At 38.7% G+C, this 16,834-nt stretch overlaps 1 protein-coding gene across 1 annotated transcript in view; it reads left to right on the top strand.

Moving 5' to 3' along the window:
• The window catches only part of LOC148343826 (transmembrane protein 132B), a 122,962-nt gene that overhangs the window by 83,633 nt on the left and 22,495 nt on the right, over positions 1–16,834 (top strand). The window contains exon 5 of the mRNA XM_088290148.1: positions 10,193–10,379. Coding sequence (XP_088146274.1) covers positions 10,193–10,379 — 187 coding nt within the window. The remainder of the gene's footprint in view (positions 1–10,192; positions 10,380–16,834) is intronic.

Genomic DNA, 16,834 nt, shown 5'->3' with positions numbered 1-16,834 from the left:
CCAGCGCAGGGCTGTGCGCTATTAGCGGCTAAATATACGCTGGGCAAAATCCCAGTGCTTCAAAGGCTACCACCCATGTGATGAAACTTTCATATTTAAAATCTCCCAAAGAGACCAAAACTATGGAAAATAGTACATTGACTTACAAAGTACCCCAACTTGGAAGATTTTCAGTATCGTATTCTGATGCTAAGTTTTGAGAATTGTTTCGAAGGAAATAGCCTGTAAAGATGACTCAGTTTAGATCATATTCAAGGAGCAATGAAAGATATTAGAACAGTGTTTGATTTAAAATGCACTTAATATTTGGTGATTTTGTAAGTAAATATCTGTTAGAGCCGTCACCAAAAATAGTAGTTAAAAAATGTGATTGATTGCAATAAATTTAAAAAATGTATTATGATTCATTAGTTCAAAATTTTATTGGTATTTTACAGTACTCAAACTTATATATATATACATATATATATATATATATATATATATATATAGTGTCTTTTAGTGGCGCTTTGAAGAGTCCCTTAAAAGCTTCTAGGTGGTCTCGTGTCCTAATTGTCTCCTGTGGATGCTCATCTTCACGTCTTTAGCATATTTGAATAATATTTTAATAATATGCTGCCGTCGACTCTTTTGTGTGCAAACGGCTTCTTGGCTAACTGCTGTTTTTCACTCTATTTGTTGTGATAAATGACTGTTAGATGTAATTTCCCCAGGATCGTATCTCTCTCAGGGACACACACATGCACATGCACACGCCATAATTAGACTGTCTGATTAATAATTCATTATTGCCTTCTTTTTTTTTTTTTTTTAAACGCACTTTGGAATAGCTATGTGTGGGGTAAAATAGACCTACTTAAAGTGATGTTTTTCCCCCAAACATATATCCAATTGTATACTATCCATCCATCCATTATCTGATCTCACAAGTGTCGTGGGGGTGCTGGAGCATATCCCAGCTGTCTACGGGCAGTAGGCGGGGTAAGCCCTGAACTGGTTGCCAGCCAATTGCAGGGCACACTTAGACGAACAACCATCCGCGCTCACACTCATACCTAGGGGCAATTTGCATGATTTTGGAATGTGGGAGGAAACCGGAGTACCCGGAGGAAACCCACGCAAGCACGGGGAGAACATGCAAACTCCACACAGGAAGGCGGAATCGAACCCATCACCTCAGCGCTGTGAGGTCATTCCACAGAAAGTTTGTTTTTTTTTTTTTTTTTTAGTTCAGCCCATAAAGACAGTCTTGGGTAGATCTACAAAAAAGTCTCAGGAAGCTGTGCCTGAAAATGCACACAGTCAGCCATTTTGGTTTAAAGTGGGCCTTTTGCGTCAGTTTGGCCATTTCCAAGGGTCGTTCAAAATATTTCATAATCCAGCCCCCAACCTAGTTTGATTTAGGAGCATAAGATTTGGTTGACATGTCTGTCATGAGTGAACCGACAAAAATATCTCAAGAAATGGTGCTCAAAAAGATTATTTGCTTTTCAATCAGACATTATGGGGCACAGTAAAGGACTAAGCTGGAGGACTATGTCTGCTTCACAGTGCAGAGGTTGTGGGTTCGATTCTGGCTCCGGCCTTTCTGTGTGGAGTTGGCTGCGTGGGTTTTCTCCGGGTACTCCGGTTTCCTCTCACATTCCAAAAAGATGCATGGCAGGTTGATAAGACACTCTAAATTGCCCCTTGGTATGTTTGTGAGCGCGGATGGTTGTTTGTCTCTGTGTGCCCTGCGATTGGCTGGCAACCAGTTCAGGGTGTCCCCCGCCTACTGCCCAAAGTCAGCTGGGATAGGCTCCCTTGTGAGGAGAGTAAGCTCAGATAATGGATGGATGGGACATTCTGGGGTTAGTTTGTCGCACGAGACAAACGTCCCTTTATGATTTTGAAAATCAGATTTTCTTTAAACTCAACCTGAATACGATAATAATAGTCAATGTAGCCTATCCATGACGGTGTCGGTACTGGAGGACATTGGTGATCATAAAAGATAGCCATTTATAGAGATAGGGGGGAATGGTAGGTAAGTAAATGTGTTCCCAGCAGCAAGGCAAACAAAAATGATAAAAATGAAATGCGCAGCAGTAAAAGCTGGCTCTCATCTCAGCGTAATGACCTTTTTCCCGCTCGCAGGTGTCGCCGTCTCCATCGTGTGTGTCTTGGAAAGAACCCGTTGAAAAGACGGCAAAAAAAGGGCCTGGAAAGCGTCTTTTTTTTTTTCCCAGACGGCAGTAGCAAATCTGAAAGGCTCACTCCAAAATAGATTTCAACCCCAAAAAAAATGCGAGACGAGAAGGAGTTGGAGAGGAAACACAGCTCGCATAACTTTTTGACATGTTTACAACTTTTGAAGACAAAAGTTGTCCGTCGTACAAAGTCTACTGAAAAAAAAAAGTTTTCCGTAAGAAGTTTTTGGTGCCGTTGAGGTTAAATAGTAAGCGTCACGACGACTTTTTGGTCAGTTTCATGCGAGCCATCACGAGCTGCATGCTTTTTATTTTAGGATCTGCCCTGTGAAATTATTTTGTGGTGATTTGAATTGTCAGCCAGACTGGAGAGAAAAACTATGGAAAATTACCACCAAATCAGACTTCATTCAAGAAAGATATGACATTTTAGAAACAATATTCCATATATGTGATTTTATTTTAATCCAATTTTCAAAATGCATTTTTTGAGAAAGGGGAAAAAAGACGGGCTTTTCGAAAGATGTGACACATTCTTGGAAAAGCATCCAAGTTTATTCTTTGTAATTCTACATTTTTCAAACAATAAGACATTTTCTAGAAAATATCTGATATTGTCAAAAATATTAGTTGGAAAAAATATGGATTTTCTTTTAAATATTTTGGGCGTTTCTGGCTGAAAAAAACCCTGTCAATTTTAATAAAAAAATTACAAAAATAGGAATTATTCTTGATCATCCACCAACCCACACTCATTGAAAACTAATGCAAATAAATCAATATTTTTTATCATTATTATATATGTCACATATATAATTTTGTTCAATTACAACTTTATTTTAAACATTTTTTTAACATTTTTACCTCAATAGGATTGTAATGAACTTTATTTCAATAAACTTTATTCTGGTAAAATTAATAAAAAAATATTCTTGATGAATTTTGAGTTTATTCTTGAATATTTTTTACCTTTCTTTTGGAAAACTGAAGTTTTTTTGTAATGGAATATAAAGGTCAAAGTTCTAAAAATAGAAACGACTTTCAAGAAAAATAAACAATTTTCCCACCCCTCACTTTTCTCATCGAAAATATGCATTAACAATGATTATTAATGTTTTGGACATCCCTCAAAAAAAGTTAAAAACTCTCCTTTCTTGCAGGACTTTGTCCTTGAAAAATCTGATCTGCTGACTTGCTTTGGGCCAACGCGGTTAGCCAGCCAAATCCTTGCCTGTGCCACTCCATGTTGTATTTCTCCTCTTTGCCATCACTACTACCGATTTGTGGTGGTACGAATATGTCGCAAAATCCACATTAGCAGCCCCCCCACCCGCCTCACTCACACACACACACGCACCCCCCCCCCCCCCCCACACACACAGGTAAACTGTAGTACCCCCTTTCAGCCCGTGTCAGTGTGTGTAATCAGATATTGATTTAATGCGCCACTCGCTGTGACATCCATCTCTGCTTTTCCTCCATCTTCTCTGATGCCTCCCTGCTTTTATGATATTACACGCACGCACGCACGCACGCACACGCACACACCCACCCACACGCATACACACAGAGCGTGAGATATGGGCTTTGGGCCGAGACAAAAATGGGATTTCTTTCTTTAATTTATTTGAACAAAGGCTATTTCTCCTGGAAGGAAAATGCTTGTCTATTGCAGGTGAGGAGGGGCGCGGGGATGCGGGCCATTGCGCCGCCGCGCTGTGCTGTCGTATCCAGTCCGCGCCCGACCCGACCCGCGCCGCTGCTTTTAACCCTCATTACAAAGGTCACGTGCGGCCTGGGGCGGAAAAAGGCTCGCTGCAGCGTGTGTGGGACGACAGCTCGCAAATCTCATCCTGTAGCAAAATAGCATCCAGACTGTCTTTATGATGTTAATATACTAGGCAACTCCTCAAATTCCTGGAAAGTGTTATTTTGGTTATTTAAGTTCTTTTTTTAAAAAATTAGGAGAGTTACTGTCGCATATTTTTTTCTTTTCCAAAAACAATCTAAACAATCTGCTTTGATTCAGATTTTTCAACAATATATATTTTTTCAAGAAGAACATTTAAAAAAAATCTTTTAAAAAAAATTATTTTAAAAACGTCAGATTTTTACCAGAAACGCGTTTGATAAATATTTTCCTAAGAGGGGAAAAATAAATGTTCTTGAAGACACACCTTTATATTGTCAAGAAAATAATTTTTAAGTGAAGTTTTTTCATGAATTTTTTTTCATTTGAAAAATGTAGCATTAAAAAGAATAAATTTGATATTTCATAGTATAATTTACAGGAAAAATAGCTTGAGATTAGGTCAGCAAAATTTTTCATGAGAGAAAAAAAATCTGAATTTTTGGGGAAAAAGTTGTGGCAATGAAATCTTATTATGTTTATGTATATAATATAATAAGACAGTAAAGAGGTTTTTTTATTAATAGCACAGATTTTCTTTTTTGATTGGGGGATTCCGTAAAACAATTCATTAAAAGTAAATGTAATATTTTACTTTAGTGACAAATTTTTTTTTAATTGAAGACATTTTGAAAAATAAAATATTAAAAAAAATAGCACTCTGAGGGAAATAAAATATTTTTCGTAGAAAAGAAATGAACTAAGATCGCATAGCTAAAAAAAAAAAAAGGGGAAGACAGTCATCAGAAAAAAAAATATTTTTATCATTGGAACAAACCTTTCTCCTCCTGGCTCGAAATTTTAATAAGTAAACCAGCGCACACGTTTATACTGTCTCCATCTCCTTCCATTGTTTTTTTTTTTTTTTGTTCCGCTACATTTTCATCTTCGCCATCCTGACTCCCTGCCGTGCTCGCGAAAGCTTTCGGCTGCATTTAAAGAAAAATAACGAATGAAAAAAAAAAAATCGCAGTGGGAGATGTTTGATGCATGCACACGCACACAGCGGCCTCCCCCTAAAAGCATTTACATGTTGCATGTCGGGGGTGAGGAGGCGCGCCTGTGTTTAAGTGTGTGTCACACTTGCTAACGTGCACGAGTGCGGGGGGAAGATTGCGGGGGTTTGTCTTCTCCATAGGCCGGATGATGCAAGGAGACAACGTGTGCGCATTTGGGTGTCTCTGCGGGCGAGGGGGCGCGCATGTCGTAGCATGTCTGATGTGCAATAAGATGGTAATGGTGGATAGTGAAGAGGACATTAGCTGCTCTCCCACCACCACATTTACTAGCTCATCCTCTCGCTAAAGAGGAAGAGGAGGGCTTAACTTCTCACTCTCACAAAAATTTCGGTGAAAAATGAACTCACCGACTTCGGATCCCGTGGCATCGTTTTGATTGCCTTGTTTGGTCGATTAGTTAGTTCGGTTTCTTTTGCGATTCGTTCTTGAATTAGTATGTTGGTTGGGTTGGTACTTAAGTTGATTAGCTCGTTGGTTGATGACTTAGTTAAGCTTAGTTCGATGGGTGGTCGGCAACTAGGGAGGTTTTTGTCTACTCAGTTATTTGTATAACTAGTAGTTTGACAGGTAGCCAAGTAAGTAGGTGGCTCTCTGCTTCGTATATTAGCTGGTTAATAAGTCATTAGGTTGTAGGTCGGAAGATAGTTGGTACAGTATGTCGATTAGCTAGTTAGCTGAGTTAGGTAGATCGTTGACTTGTTTCTTAGTGCATTTGTTAGTCAGGAGGTTAGTTGGTAGGCATCTATGTAGGCAGCTAGTTTGGTACATAAGAAGAGACGGTAGATAGGTGGCTAATGGTTATGTAATGGTTGATAAAGTAGGCAAGTAGGCAGTTAGCTGCTTTGCTAGTGGATAGGCAGTTAGCTTGCAAAGTAGGTAGGCAGGTGAAAAGCTGGTTAATAGCCTATATTAGTTGTTTGAGGGTTTGTATGTAGATATGTTAAACATTGGTACAAAGGTTGGCATGGTAGGGAGGTCAGTAAGTGGATAGTTGTTTAATATGTTACTTAATTAGCGTTTTAGTTGCTTAGTTAGGTTGGTAAGTGGATATGGGTGGCTAGTTGCTTAGGGCATCAGTTAGTGTATTAGTAGATAGGTCGGTCAGTCAGTCGGTTGTTAGTTGTGTAATGCAATAGTGGGCTTGCGGCGCAGTTGATTAAATAGGTAGGTAATTGGTTAGTAGGTTCAAATAGATTGGTTTAAATAGATTGGTAGGTCACTTGGTGGCTAGTTGATTAAATATTAGGTACTGTAGATCACCAGCGGGTTATTTGCTTTGTTGTTTTGTTGAGTTATAAGATTCCAGAATAGCGTACTTTTGTTACTGATGGCGCCTTGGCAGAGGTCTTTGTTCTATTCGGTCATATTCTATTGTGCGCGTGCGTGTGAGTGTGTGTGCATGTGTGTACATGTCCTTCATTTTCTGCAAGATCATTCCTCCAATGTCCACACTGTCCTTTACGTGGAAGCTGACTGACAGGTTGGGCACACACGCACTGCCCTACATGCGAGCCTTAAAGACATATACACGCACACACACACACACACACCCACGCACCCCTATATGCGCACACACTCGCAGTGTAATATGGGCATATACTGAATTTTACATACATGTTAGCCTCATTTCCATGTAAAGTGGCTGCTGTGACACCCACCGCGGTGTGTGGAACATATCACTCACACGCACACGCACGAGCACACACACAAACACACACACAGACAAGTAACCCAACACAACATGGTATCAGTCAATCAGTTACGGAATGCGCGACATGGGGTGTGCACGCGTGTGTGATAATGTTTGTATGTGTGTGCACGTCCTTTCACTCTGACACGCTTGTGTTAGCGCAAACTGACAGGAGGCCCGGCATTGCTGTGACCAACTGTGTTGTGCGTATACACGCACACAGCCAATTCGAATATTGTTTTTTTGTTAGTTTTTGTTTTGTCGACTTCCAGTTTTCAATTTGTTTTTATATTTCAATCTGTATTTATTTGCCAAATTTTATTTGATAACTTAAATTGTATATATATATATATATATATATATATAATTATATATATATATATATATATATATATTTATTTATTTATTTGCATAATAGTATGTAATGCTTACTTAATGTTGTAATTGTTCCTGACGTATTGCCGAATTTGTAGCTTTTATGTTTTACAACAACAGCAATGCATATAATATAAGTGTTAATGCTAATTAAAAGCTCATAAATCGCGTGGGAGTGCATTTAGATTTTTTTTTAAATTTATTTATTTTTTAATAGCAAGCGTTATTGTCTATCATCCATTATCGGTATGCTTTCCGGAGTCATCAAGCAAGTGATGGAAAGGTTGGAAAAGTATTAAAATTAACATTTTAAAAATGCCATCAGCCCTTTTGCTAATTATGACGATAATGTATTTGAAAAAAAAATAACACTATTTGACATTAAAACGAATATTTCTACCATCTGATCATCTGGGATAAAAGTCCTAATCTTCGGGGCAAATTGTCTTGATAAATGTGAGCCATAATCATCTTTAAAAAAAAAAAATTTGTTCTAATGGAGCGTATGCATTGCTATTATGTCGGAATATGAAGTTGCTGCGAGATGAAAAAAAATATATAAACAGTATATTCTACCACTTTTGTTAGTATGGAGATGGAAACAAATTAAAGGCATCAAAAAGGTATTAAAATGTAAATCGTCATCCACCATCAGAGCTGCCCATCAAATATGATCATCATTCATGGGCACAAAAGCCAATCGTTTCTGTTTCTGAATAATAAGCTTAGAAAAATTTGTTGTGTTGCTAACAATGCTAGGCTAACCACTGAGTGCTAAATGCGCATGCTGTCCATTGACGCTGTTCTAATTACATGCATTTGAAGACTGAGGACTTTCTTTTGTTCCATTTTGTTTAATAAAACGATTGAAAGAGCACCAACAATTGATTCAATTCCCCACATCACATGTTATGGACGACAAGGCGATATTTAGTTAGCGAACGTTTCAGGCCTCTTTATACTCCCGTGTTTTTTTTTTCCGGCCCTACAAGTAAGTATCAGGAAGCGTTACCTTGTGCTGTTGAGTAACTCTCAGAGCTGGACAGTCCGACAATTTTTATGGATAAGGCTGGAGGGTCGTGGCAAAAAAGTGCCCAGCTAACTGGTAACTCAGAAAAAAAGAAATCAGTGATGCGTTAGACCTGCAATAGGCCAACTATATTACATGTATTATGAACGTGTATTACACTTGATGCTAATGATCGAACTGTGCGCTTGCAATGCTATGCTAACAACTGAATATGAGATTACCTGCTCATTACTGCTAGCTAGTGATGCTATGCTAACAGTAGTGTAACAAGCAGTGTTAATAAAGTTTCCTTGAAGGATTTCGTGTGGTTTTTTTTGTGTTTTTTTTTTAAAAGTGTTGTTTTGTAGACAGGGCTAACACCTGGATGCAGCTGTCAGTGTGGACACATTGCTTTTTCAGCTCCAGCGATTACACCGCCCCCGCAGATGCGCAAGCAACACTCTCCCTCTCGTTTTGGTTTTTCTTATGCGTGGGAATGACAGAGGCAGATAGCACATATGTTTAAGTTTTTTTCTAACTAAGACATATATTTTTCATAACTTTGATCATTTGTCATCAATTTTTCAAAATGTATTGAACTCATAATAATGTATCTGCACAATGTATTCTCTGTTAAATTTATGTACAGTTTTTTTTCTTCTCATAATTGTGCCAACAATAATGCAGACCATGATATAATTTTTAGAATTTTTTTGTTTTGTTGAATGTTTTATTTTCATTCATTTTTTAAAATAAATTTAATTCAAATGTATTTGTATTGGCGTAGCTTGATTTTCTTTGTCATCCTTGGTTAGGCTGGTTTTTTTTGGTTTGATAAATGTATTATTTAGTATTTGAATGCATAATTGTGTATCGGCGAATTACAATTTTCTGAATTCTAGAGCCTTTATTCGGGCCTAAATGGATGCAGCCTGCGGTGTAAAAATGTTTTTTTTTGTGTGTGTTAAAAATGTTTGCATAATTTTTAATACTCCTGAAATTGTAATTAATCTAATTAATAAAAATAAAATATGTACGAGTGCAGCATAAATGTAAACGTCTTTATGTTTAGGTAGAGCAGCTTAAAATATAAGTGAAAATGGTATACGCATTTTCAAATGACACTTTTGTTTCATTTCTCTGAAATAAAGTATTAGGATATACTCTATCTTGCCAATTTTGTCTCAGCGGCACAGCGTCTCCTATAGCAGTAATTTCAATTCATAGATTTTAGCGGACGATAATAATAAGACACAAAGTGACAGTTAAAGCGGAGTGTTTCAATCCTGCTTATTTTGCGCAATCGATAAAACAATAAAGGCTGTGATTACGCTCGTGAAGCTGTTCAAATGTGCCGTTAAGTTATTTGACTCCTACTCCTGCTCCTGCCATGCTCACACGCACACACACACGCGCACACGCACGCACACTCTCACACGCTATATGGATATCCAGCTGTGTTATCATCAATGTTCTTGTCACTTTTTGAATAAGTTGACTTGACTTGAGGCGGCGGAGCACTGAGGCACAGCTGCAAGAACAAATCAATGGAAGAGTTTAACGGCTTTATTTTCTCTCCTTAGATTTAATGACACAAGAAGAAAAAAAATGGATGGAAGTCTTCTTGAGATGTCTAATAAGTATTAAAAGTGGGGGGGAATTCACTTGTCTAGGTCCGTGTGTTAGCAGGAGATGTTTTGTGGGGTGACATAAGATGGACAGGACTGTACCATAATTGATTGTAGGAAAATTATTATTCATTTTTTTATTTATTTTATTTTATAAACAAAAAGCAAAAGGAAATCCACCCCAAATTTTGTTGTCGGGGATCCTGTAATAGTATCGTGCCATTTTTCATTTTTTTTATTATATTTATTATTTATTATTACTTAAACCAAAAATGCTGAGAGAAAAAAAAGACTTTTTTTTTGTCTGTATGTTAGTTAGCGGGCAAGTTACCGGCAATCGCTAATCGGACCATCCCATTTTTCCCTCCTCCAGGTTGGAGAGTCCATCTTACGAGGTGATGCAGTTGGACTTTGAGGTGGACAACGTGATCACTTTGGCCCCAACTCAAACTTTGCACTGGAGTGTGGAGTACGCGTCCGGAGCGCCGGCCTCAGCCGAGAGAGTCTCGCACCTCTACGTCAGCAACGCTGACATCCAGGGCATCGTTCCACTCGCGCAGGTCAATTCCTCTTCTATTCCTCGTCCATTGTCCTCTTCTTCTTAATCTATGCCGAGTTGATCCTCTTTTGTATATAGTTCATCTTCTTAATCCGTTTCCTCGACTACACCCAGCTCTTATGCTTCTTTTTCTACTTTATCTTCCCTTTCCAGTATATACCTCATTTCTTCTCTTCTATAACTACTTCACCGTCTATTATAAAACGGTGCATTCTTTTCATCTTTGCAAGGTCCATCCGCTTCAATATCTAATTGTACTTCATCCGTTTATTCTAGCAATGTAACAATTCATCAATTATCAATTTAAAATTGTAGTAAAATGTGTCATTGTAAAAAATAATAATAATAATAAATTAAAGAATCGATTTGCAATGCCTTGTTGATACAAAATATTTGCAGATATTCATAGTCGAATTTCGATCATAAAAGAATTTATAATGATGACACTCAAATGTATTTATTGTCATGTTTTATTCTGGCACTAACACAAAACTGAAGACGTCAAAAATGTAGTGGAAGGGTCAAAATTATTAGTTTGATTTCAATGTTTTTGTAAAGTTACAAAAAGTTGTTTGTGAGAAGGACAAAATGCAGATGTTTAAATAAAAACATCTTTTGGTTATAAAATGAGTCGTTCATTTTGTTGAAATAAAAATGTCAAAAATAATCAAATCAAAATCGTTAACTGAAAATCAAAAATCCAATCGGGGCTTGAGTGAATCCTCCATTTCTCGTTCTTCTTCTTCTACACATTGTAAAGATTTTTCACCTGCACCGAGATGAGATATTTTCTAAACTTCTTTCATTGTCTTCTTCTGTGCCAAGCTTGTCTTCTTGTGCACCTAGTTTCTGTTTCTTATCTCGCGCACTCACTTTCTTCTTCTCCACCAAACTCATCCTCAACTTCTTTTACTCGGTGATCTTCTTCTATAAATCGTACATGTCCTTCACATTTACGCCGAAATCCTTCTCTTCTTTTTCTCTAGCTAACCAGCTCGTCTCCTTTTCATTTTCTTTTTCTATATCTAGCTGGCCTTATTCGAAGCAAGCCATTCTTTCTTTTCTTCCTCTGTACATCGTTTATCCCTTCCCCCCCTTCATATCCGGCGATAGGGTTTCAATCAACGACAAGGTGTGACATTTGTAATCATAACAAATGAATCGTTACGTTCTCGTGGATTAAAACAGTGGTTTCCCGTCGGCCCAAAGCAAAAATCATAACCGAGAGCTAAAAACAATATGTATATAAAGAAACGCACACAAAAAAATGGGGCACCCAGCTGCTTTTGAAAGCTTTCTGGCTTCCATTAGCGGCGAGCTAATCTGGCCTGATAGCCCCTCCTTCAGACAGCAAAGCCCTGGTGAGAAAAGCCAATTTGGCGTGGTGGGCATCTGCCTTCGCGACACACCACACAGACAAAAACATGACTGCAGCCTGCACGGCCAAACAATCAGGAACATACATCTCGTGTTTTTCGGCCTTTTTAAAAATACATTTAAGAAAGTTGTTGTTCAAACGTGGAAAAAGAAAATGAGATGAGAACACTTCAAACGACTATGTTGGGACATTATCCTCATGAGACTCATCCATCCGTCCGTTTGTCCGTCCAAACGCGTCACCATCCTTTTCCCAACCTCATTCATCACTCATTATTACTTTCTATTACTTTTTCATGTCATTAAAAAAAATCCTGCCCACTATAAATAAATATGCTAGACATTCATCATTTCCGTATATTTGCCTGTCATTACATCCTGACGGTCTGCGTGTCATTTACAAGCGCAGACATTTAAAAGCAAAGCTTTCTGTAATTGCGAAGAGACAGTAGAGTGAAATTGATTTAAAAAAAAAAAAATGCTGAAAATATTTTAATCAAAGGAATGGGGGGGGGCATGATTTTTAATCTTGATTTAAGGGCATTTATACTTGGGTCTGACTTCACTTCTGCCGGCATCTTATTTCATTTGAGTGCAGCATAACAGCTAAATGCAGCTTCACCATGTTTGCTTTGAATTCTGGGCCCCACTAACACTGCAGGCCTCAGAGCCCTGCCGCTTTTAAATGCAGTTTTTCTTGAATGTATTCAGGAGCATTTTGTCGGGCAGTCATCCGGTCAGCCAATTTGTCTGTCGATTGGGCGGTTCCATCTCTGCCGATATGTTGGTATCTCGGTCTGTCAACCGGTCTCGTCAGATGTGATTCGTTTGGGTTTTAAAATCATCGAACAGACAATAGAAACAGATCATCCAAACATACATATGGAAATGTGCGCATCTTCTGTACAAGAAGTGGTCGTGATGTGTCTCTCAGTGACTGAAGCTAAAACAAGGTAAAGAGCAGCCCACTTGTTAGCGTGTTAGCAGGGGGCTGGTGGGGGGTAGGTGGGGGGTTTATGCTACATCAAAGCCAAGGGAGGTCAGGAAAGGATGTGCTGATGTTTCAGCACATAAATTGGATCAGTAATAATGTTCTGTGATGTCTCCGACCGCCGCCATTACGCGTCCTCGCTCGCTCCCCGCTGCTAAAAGTAAAAGCCCAAGCGTCCCACAGGCTCTGAGAGGGAAGAAATAAATGCTGTTCTTGTCGGCCATCTTTTATTTATTCAATGTCGTCTAACTTGTTCGTGCTTCTTGTGACCTCGCAAAAGTTGCAATCTAATTCTGTCTTAATACACTACTTGCAAAAGGTTCAGGATATTGGGCTTTGGCAAAGTGAAGACTGGTTCACGAGCTTCTTGCACGAGCCGCCCACTGGCTGGGTGCCATTTGCTCGTCTCTTGCGAACAAAAGGTAGTCTTTCAGCATTTTACTTTATATCCGTGGTTGACTTCATGCTATATTTATGTGAAATTTGTGTCATTTTGTATATGAAATTATCCAAATTCTTAAAGCTAACTATTTTAAATCGAAGGCTTTTGATTTATGTCTTTATTTAACGCTTTGCAGTTTTTATAATCTGGTGTTGACCAACTTTTGTGTTCTGTTAGTGATGTTTGATGAGACGTTATTTTCTCCCGCTTGCCACATTGAAGGACTTTTATTCAGATTTCCATCTATGACACGTTAGCAACAATAACATTCACATGGGATACTTGAATACTTTATTTATATGGCGCGTTTCACAACAGCTGGAGCTGTAACAAAGCACTTTGCAGAAGGTAAAACCACTACGTTAGCCTCTTGTGCTAGCTCCTGGCTAGTTTATTTTTCACATTTTCTCTCTGTCTTTGAGACTTTATCTGCTACCTGCCTTTGCCCCCCTTCCCAATGAGTGCACACTTTTTCTACACCCGTGCGACTATGTTTGTCAAGGAGATGCGCTTGCTCACGTTCATTTCCTTAGCCAGTGTCTGCCCACTGCCAATTAGTCGTGGAGAAGAGCACCACAGAAGAAGATGCGTGGACGGTTAGCCCAGGGGGGTGAAGTTCGTGTCTGAGCATGAAAACAGGAACCATTTGTCCCACTTTGGATTTATTTTTCAAATGAGAACAGCTAACCTGCTAGGTGGCCTCAAATGCTCCTCTCAAATTGTAGATGAGCCGAATCAAAGGATCACGTCAGACGAAACTAGGCAGGAAATGTCAGAAACTAACGTGAAAAAGCTAAATTAGCATTGTTGCTCTTCCGTTGTTCCTCACAAATAACGATGCTAATGCACTATACCCGTGGTAAGACTGAAGTGAAAAAGCCTTTGTTTACAAAAGGTTGATAAATCCCGAGTTATGAACCTCTATTGCAAGAAGCTAACAGTGCTAACTGAAGTCGAGCACATTATTTTAGCCTGCCAGTCAAAATCACAAATAGAGGGACACGAACAGAAGGTTGGTCAATGCTGATGATATTGATGATAATGCGATAATGTCATCTAAAATCTAGATTTTTTTTTTCTGAATTGAAGTCAGTTGTTCATGAAATCTTGGTCAATAAAAGGAAGAAAAGTCTGCGGCTGATGTTGTAGCATTCTACACCTTGGAAAAAAAATCACTGATGGATGGACTCAAACTCATCTCACCAATTGAATCATAATTTCATCATTTCACCACCGTCTTTTTTGTTCACGAATGTAAAAGTGCACGCGTCACAGTCACCTTTTGTTTACAACTGAAAATGAGTTGGCCGGCCTGCTCGCCAAACTTACGTAGCGATTAGCGTCATCACTCATCAGACTTAATTTGGACTCAAATTTACCATGCCATTTGCAAAAGATGGACATCAATTTCATTTGTTCACAAAAAGCCTGCTCAATACGTCTTTGAACGACATTTTGCACAGACGTTTGCGGATGGCTCCCAGGTTTGGGGCTTACAAAACGTCCCATAACTTTTATACCAGTGGCAGTGATTCATCTGGAGTCTGACAGATCACAAGCAGGCAGCGTGTCACTGTTTGCTCCAAGTAATTACTCTGTCCAACAACACACTTGATGACACACACGCACACACTCACATTCACATACACACCACGCCGCCGCCGCCAACTCAACAAGCCTAAGGTTTAATAATCTGACGGTAATGAACATTGTCATCGTGATAATAGGCATTTATCCCAGACATATCACACACGCGTGCACAAGCACACGCACACACTGGGAATTTTATGGCATTTTCCTGCTTTGTTGCTGAAAGGTACAACAGAAATAACATATATATATATATATATATATATATATATATATATATATATATATATATATATATATATATAATGTGTATGTATATATAGTTCGCGGGCGTGCTGGAGCCTATCCCAGCTGTCTTTGGGCAGTAGGCGGGGTACACCCAGAACTGTTTTCCAGCCAATCGATAACCATACACACGCACAATCACACAAATTGGAGTTTTCCATTAACCGACCATGCATGTTTTTGGAATGTGGGAGGAAACCGGACTACCCGGTGAAAGGGGGACATGCAAAACCCCACACAGGAAGGCCGGAATCGAATCCTGAACCTCTGAACTGTGAGTCGGACGTGCTAATCAGTCACTCGCCGTGCCGCCTTGTCCAATTTATGTATTAAATTTGAACACTTTTTAAAAGAATTTTTGACAAAATTAATTTAAGTACTTTAACTTCTATTTAACGAATGTATCTTTTTTTAACCAGGAAATAGAACATTTTGTCTAACAATAAATTTACACTCATACATACACTTTTTGCATGTTTTTAAATGATTAGTTTTTGATTTTCTAACCCAAATGTGATCCGATCCAACTCGATAAGAACCCATAACAATGCTCCGTTTCCATTGCCTACTTTGTACATGAGAGTCAAATTATTAGGTACAGCTCTGACTATGCCACACTACGCTTGTAATAAATGTCCTGTTAAATAGCCTCTCGAAAAAATATTGGCGATAACAGTTCTTGTACTGGTGTACCTAATGAAGCGACCGCCGAATGTGCGTGTGTTTATGAATCACTTGTTCGACGTCTCAACATTTTCCGTGCTCATAAAAAAACTGCAATTGGTCCTTTAACAAGCTGCACATCAGATTTGCACACGCGTGCACCGCCACTGACTTTACTGCTTATTAATGCCGTGTCACGCCATAAACAACGCACACACACACACACACACACACACAGACAAGGAGAGAGGAGGCGTGAGTCGCCATATGTTCAGATGGCTTCACATCTCCTCGCATGGCCGCACACAAATTAAAGCACTTTTGATTTGATTCTTATTATTGTCCTTTTACGAGCGTCTCGACTTGTTTGAGTGGCAAATATGAGAGAGGAGGAGAGAAAGAGAGAGCGCGCACGGCAAATTGACGGTAAATCACGCAAACGAATTGACGGGATAAAAGGCCGTGAGACGGGAGGAGTGCAAATGTCTCACAGTTGTGCGATAAAACAACGCTTAATAGGCTGCTTTTAATGCGGAAGACCAAGCAGATACATTTGAATGGATATAAAAGTCTACAGACCCCTGGTCAAATGCCAGGTTTTGGAGATATTTCCAAAAAATAAATTAAAAAATCAGACCAAGCTCAATCCAGTCATGTGAATTATATTGTGATCTTCATCTTGGGGAATTATGAACAGTTCCAAACAGGAGTTAGGGTTTACAAAAAAAAACAAAACGTCATGTTTTTGACAGAAAGCCCCCTATGCCGCACCAAAAAACCTGTTCTGTTGAAAAAAAATGTCTGTTGAATAAAAAATGTAAGGAATTATGAACAATTCAAAATAGAAGTCGATGTTTGCATAAAAAATAATCAGACTTGTATTTTCTGTTGATACAAAATAATAGGGAGGATTATGAACAAAAGGCTGTTTGTGTTCGTTCTCTCGGGCTTCTTCTTGAAAGCAAAAAATGTATAAGTTTAAAAAAAATTAATAAATTCTGAACAGTTCCAAATAGGTGGTAGTGTTAGCACAAAAATTCAGGCTTCTGCTCGAAAGCAAAATTTAAATAAGCAAAAATATATTGAAAACAAATAATTCAATGGGGGG

The sequence above is a fragment of the Idiotropiscis lumnitzeri genome, chromosome 1 (genome assembly GCF_059441095.1).
Source record: "Idiotropiscis lumnitzeri isolate Australia: NSW breed Sydney's pygmy pipehorse chromosome 1, RoL_Ilum_1.0, whole genome shotgun sequence".
NCBI classification, from domain to species: domain Eukaryota; kingdom Metazoa; phylum Chordata; class Actinopteri; order Syngnathiformes; family Syngnathidae; genus Idiotropiscis; species Idiotropiscis lumnitzeri.
Note: the sequence above shows the minus strand (reverse complement) of the source record. Positions and strands in the feature narration are given on the sequence as shown.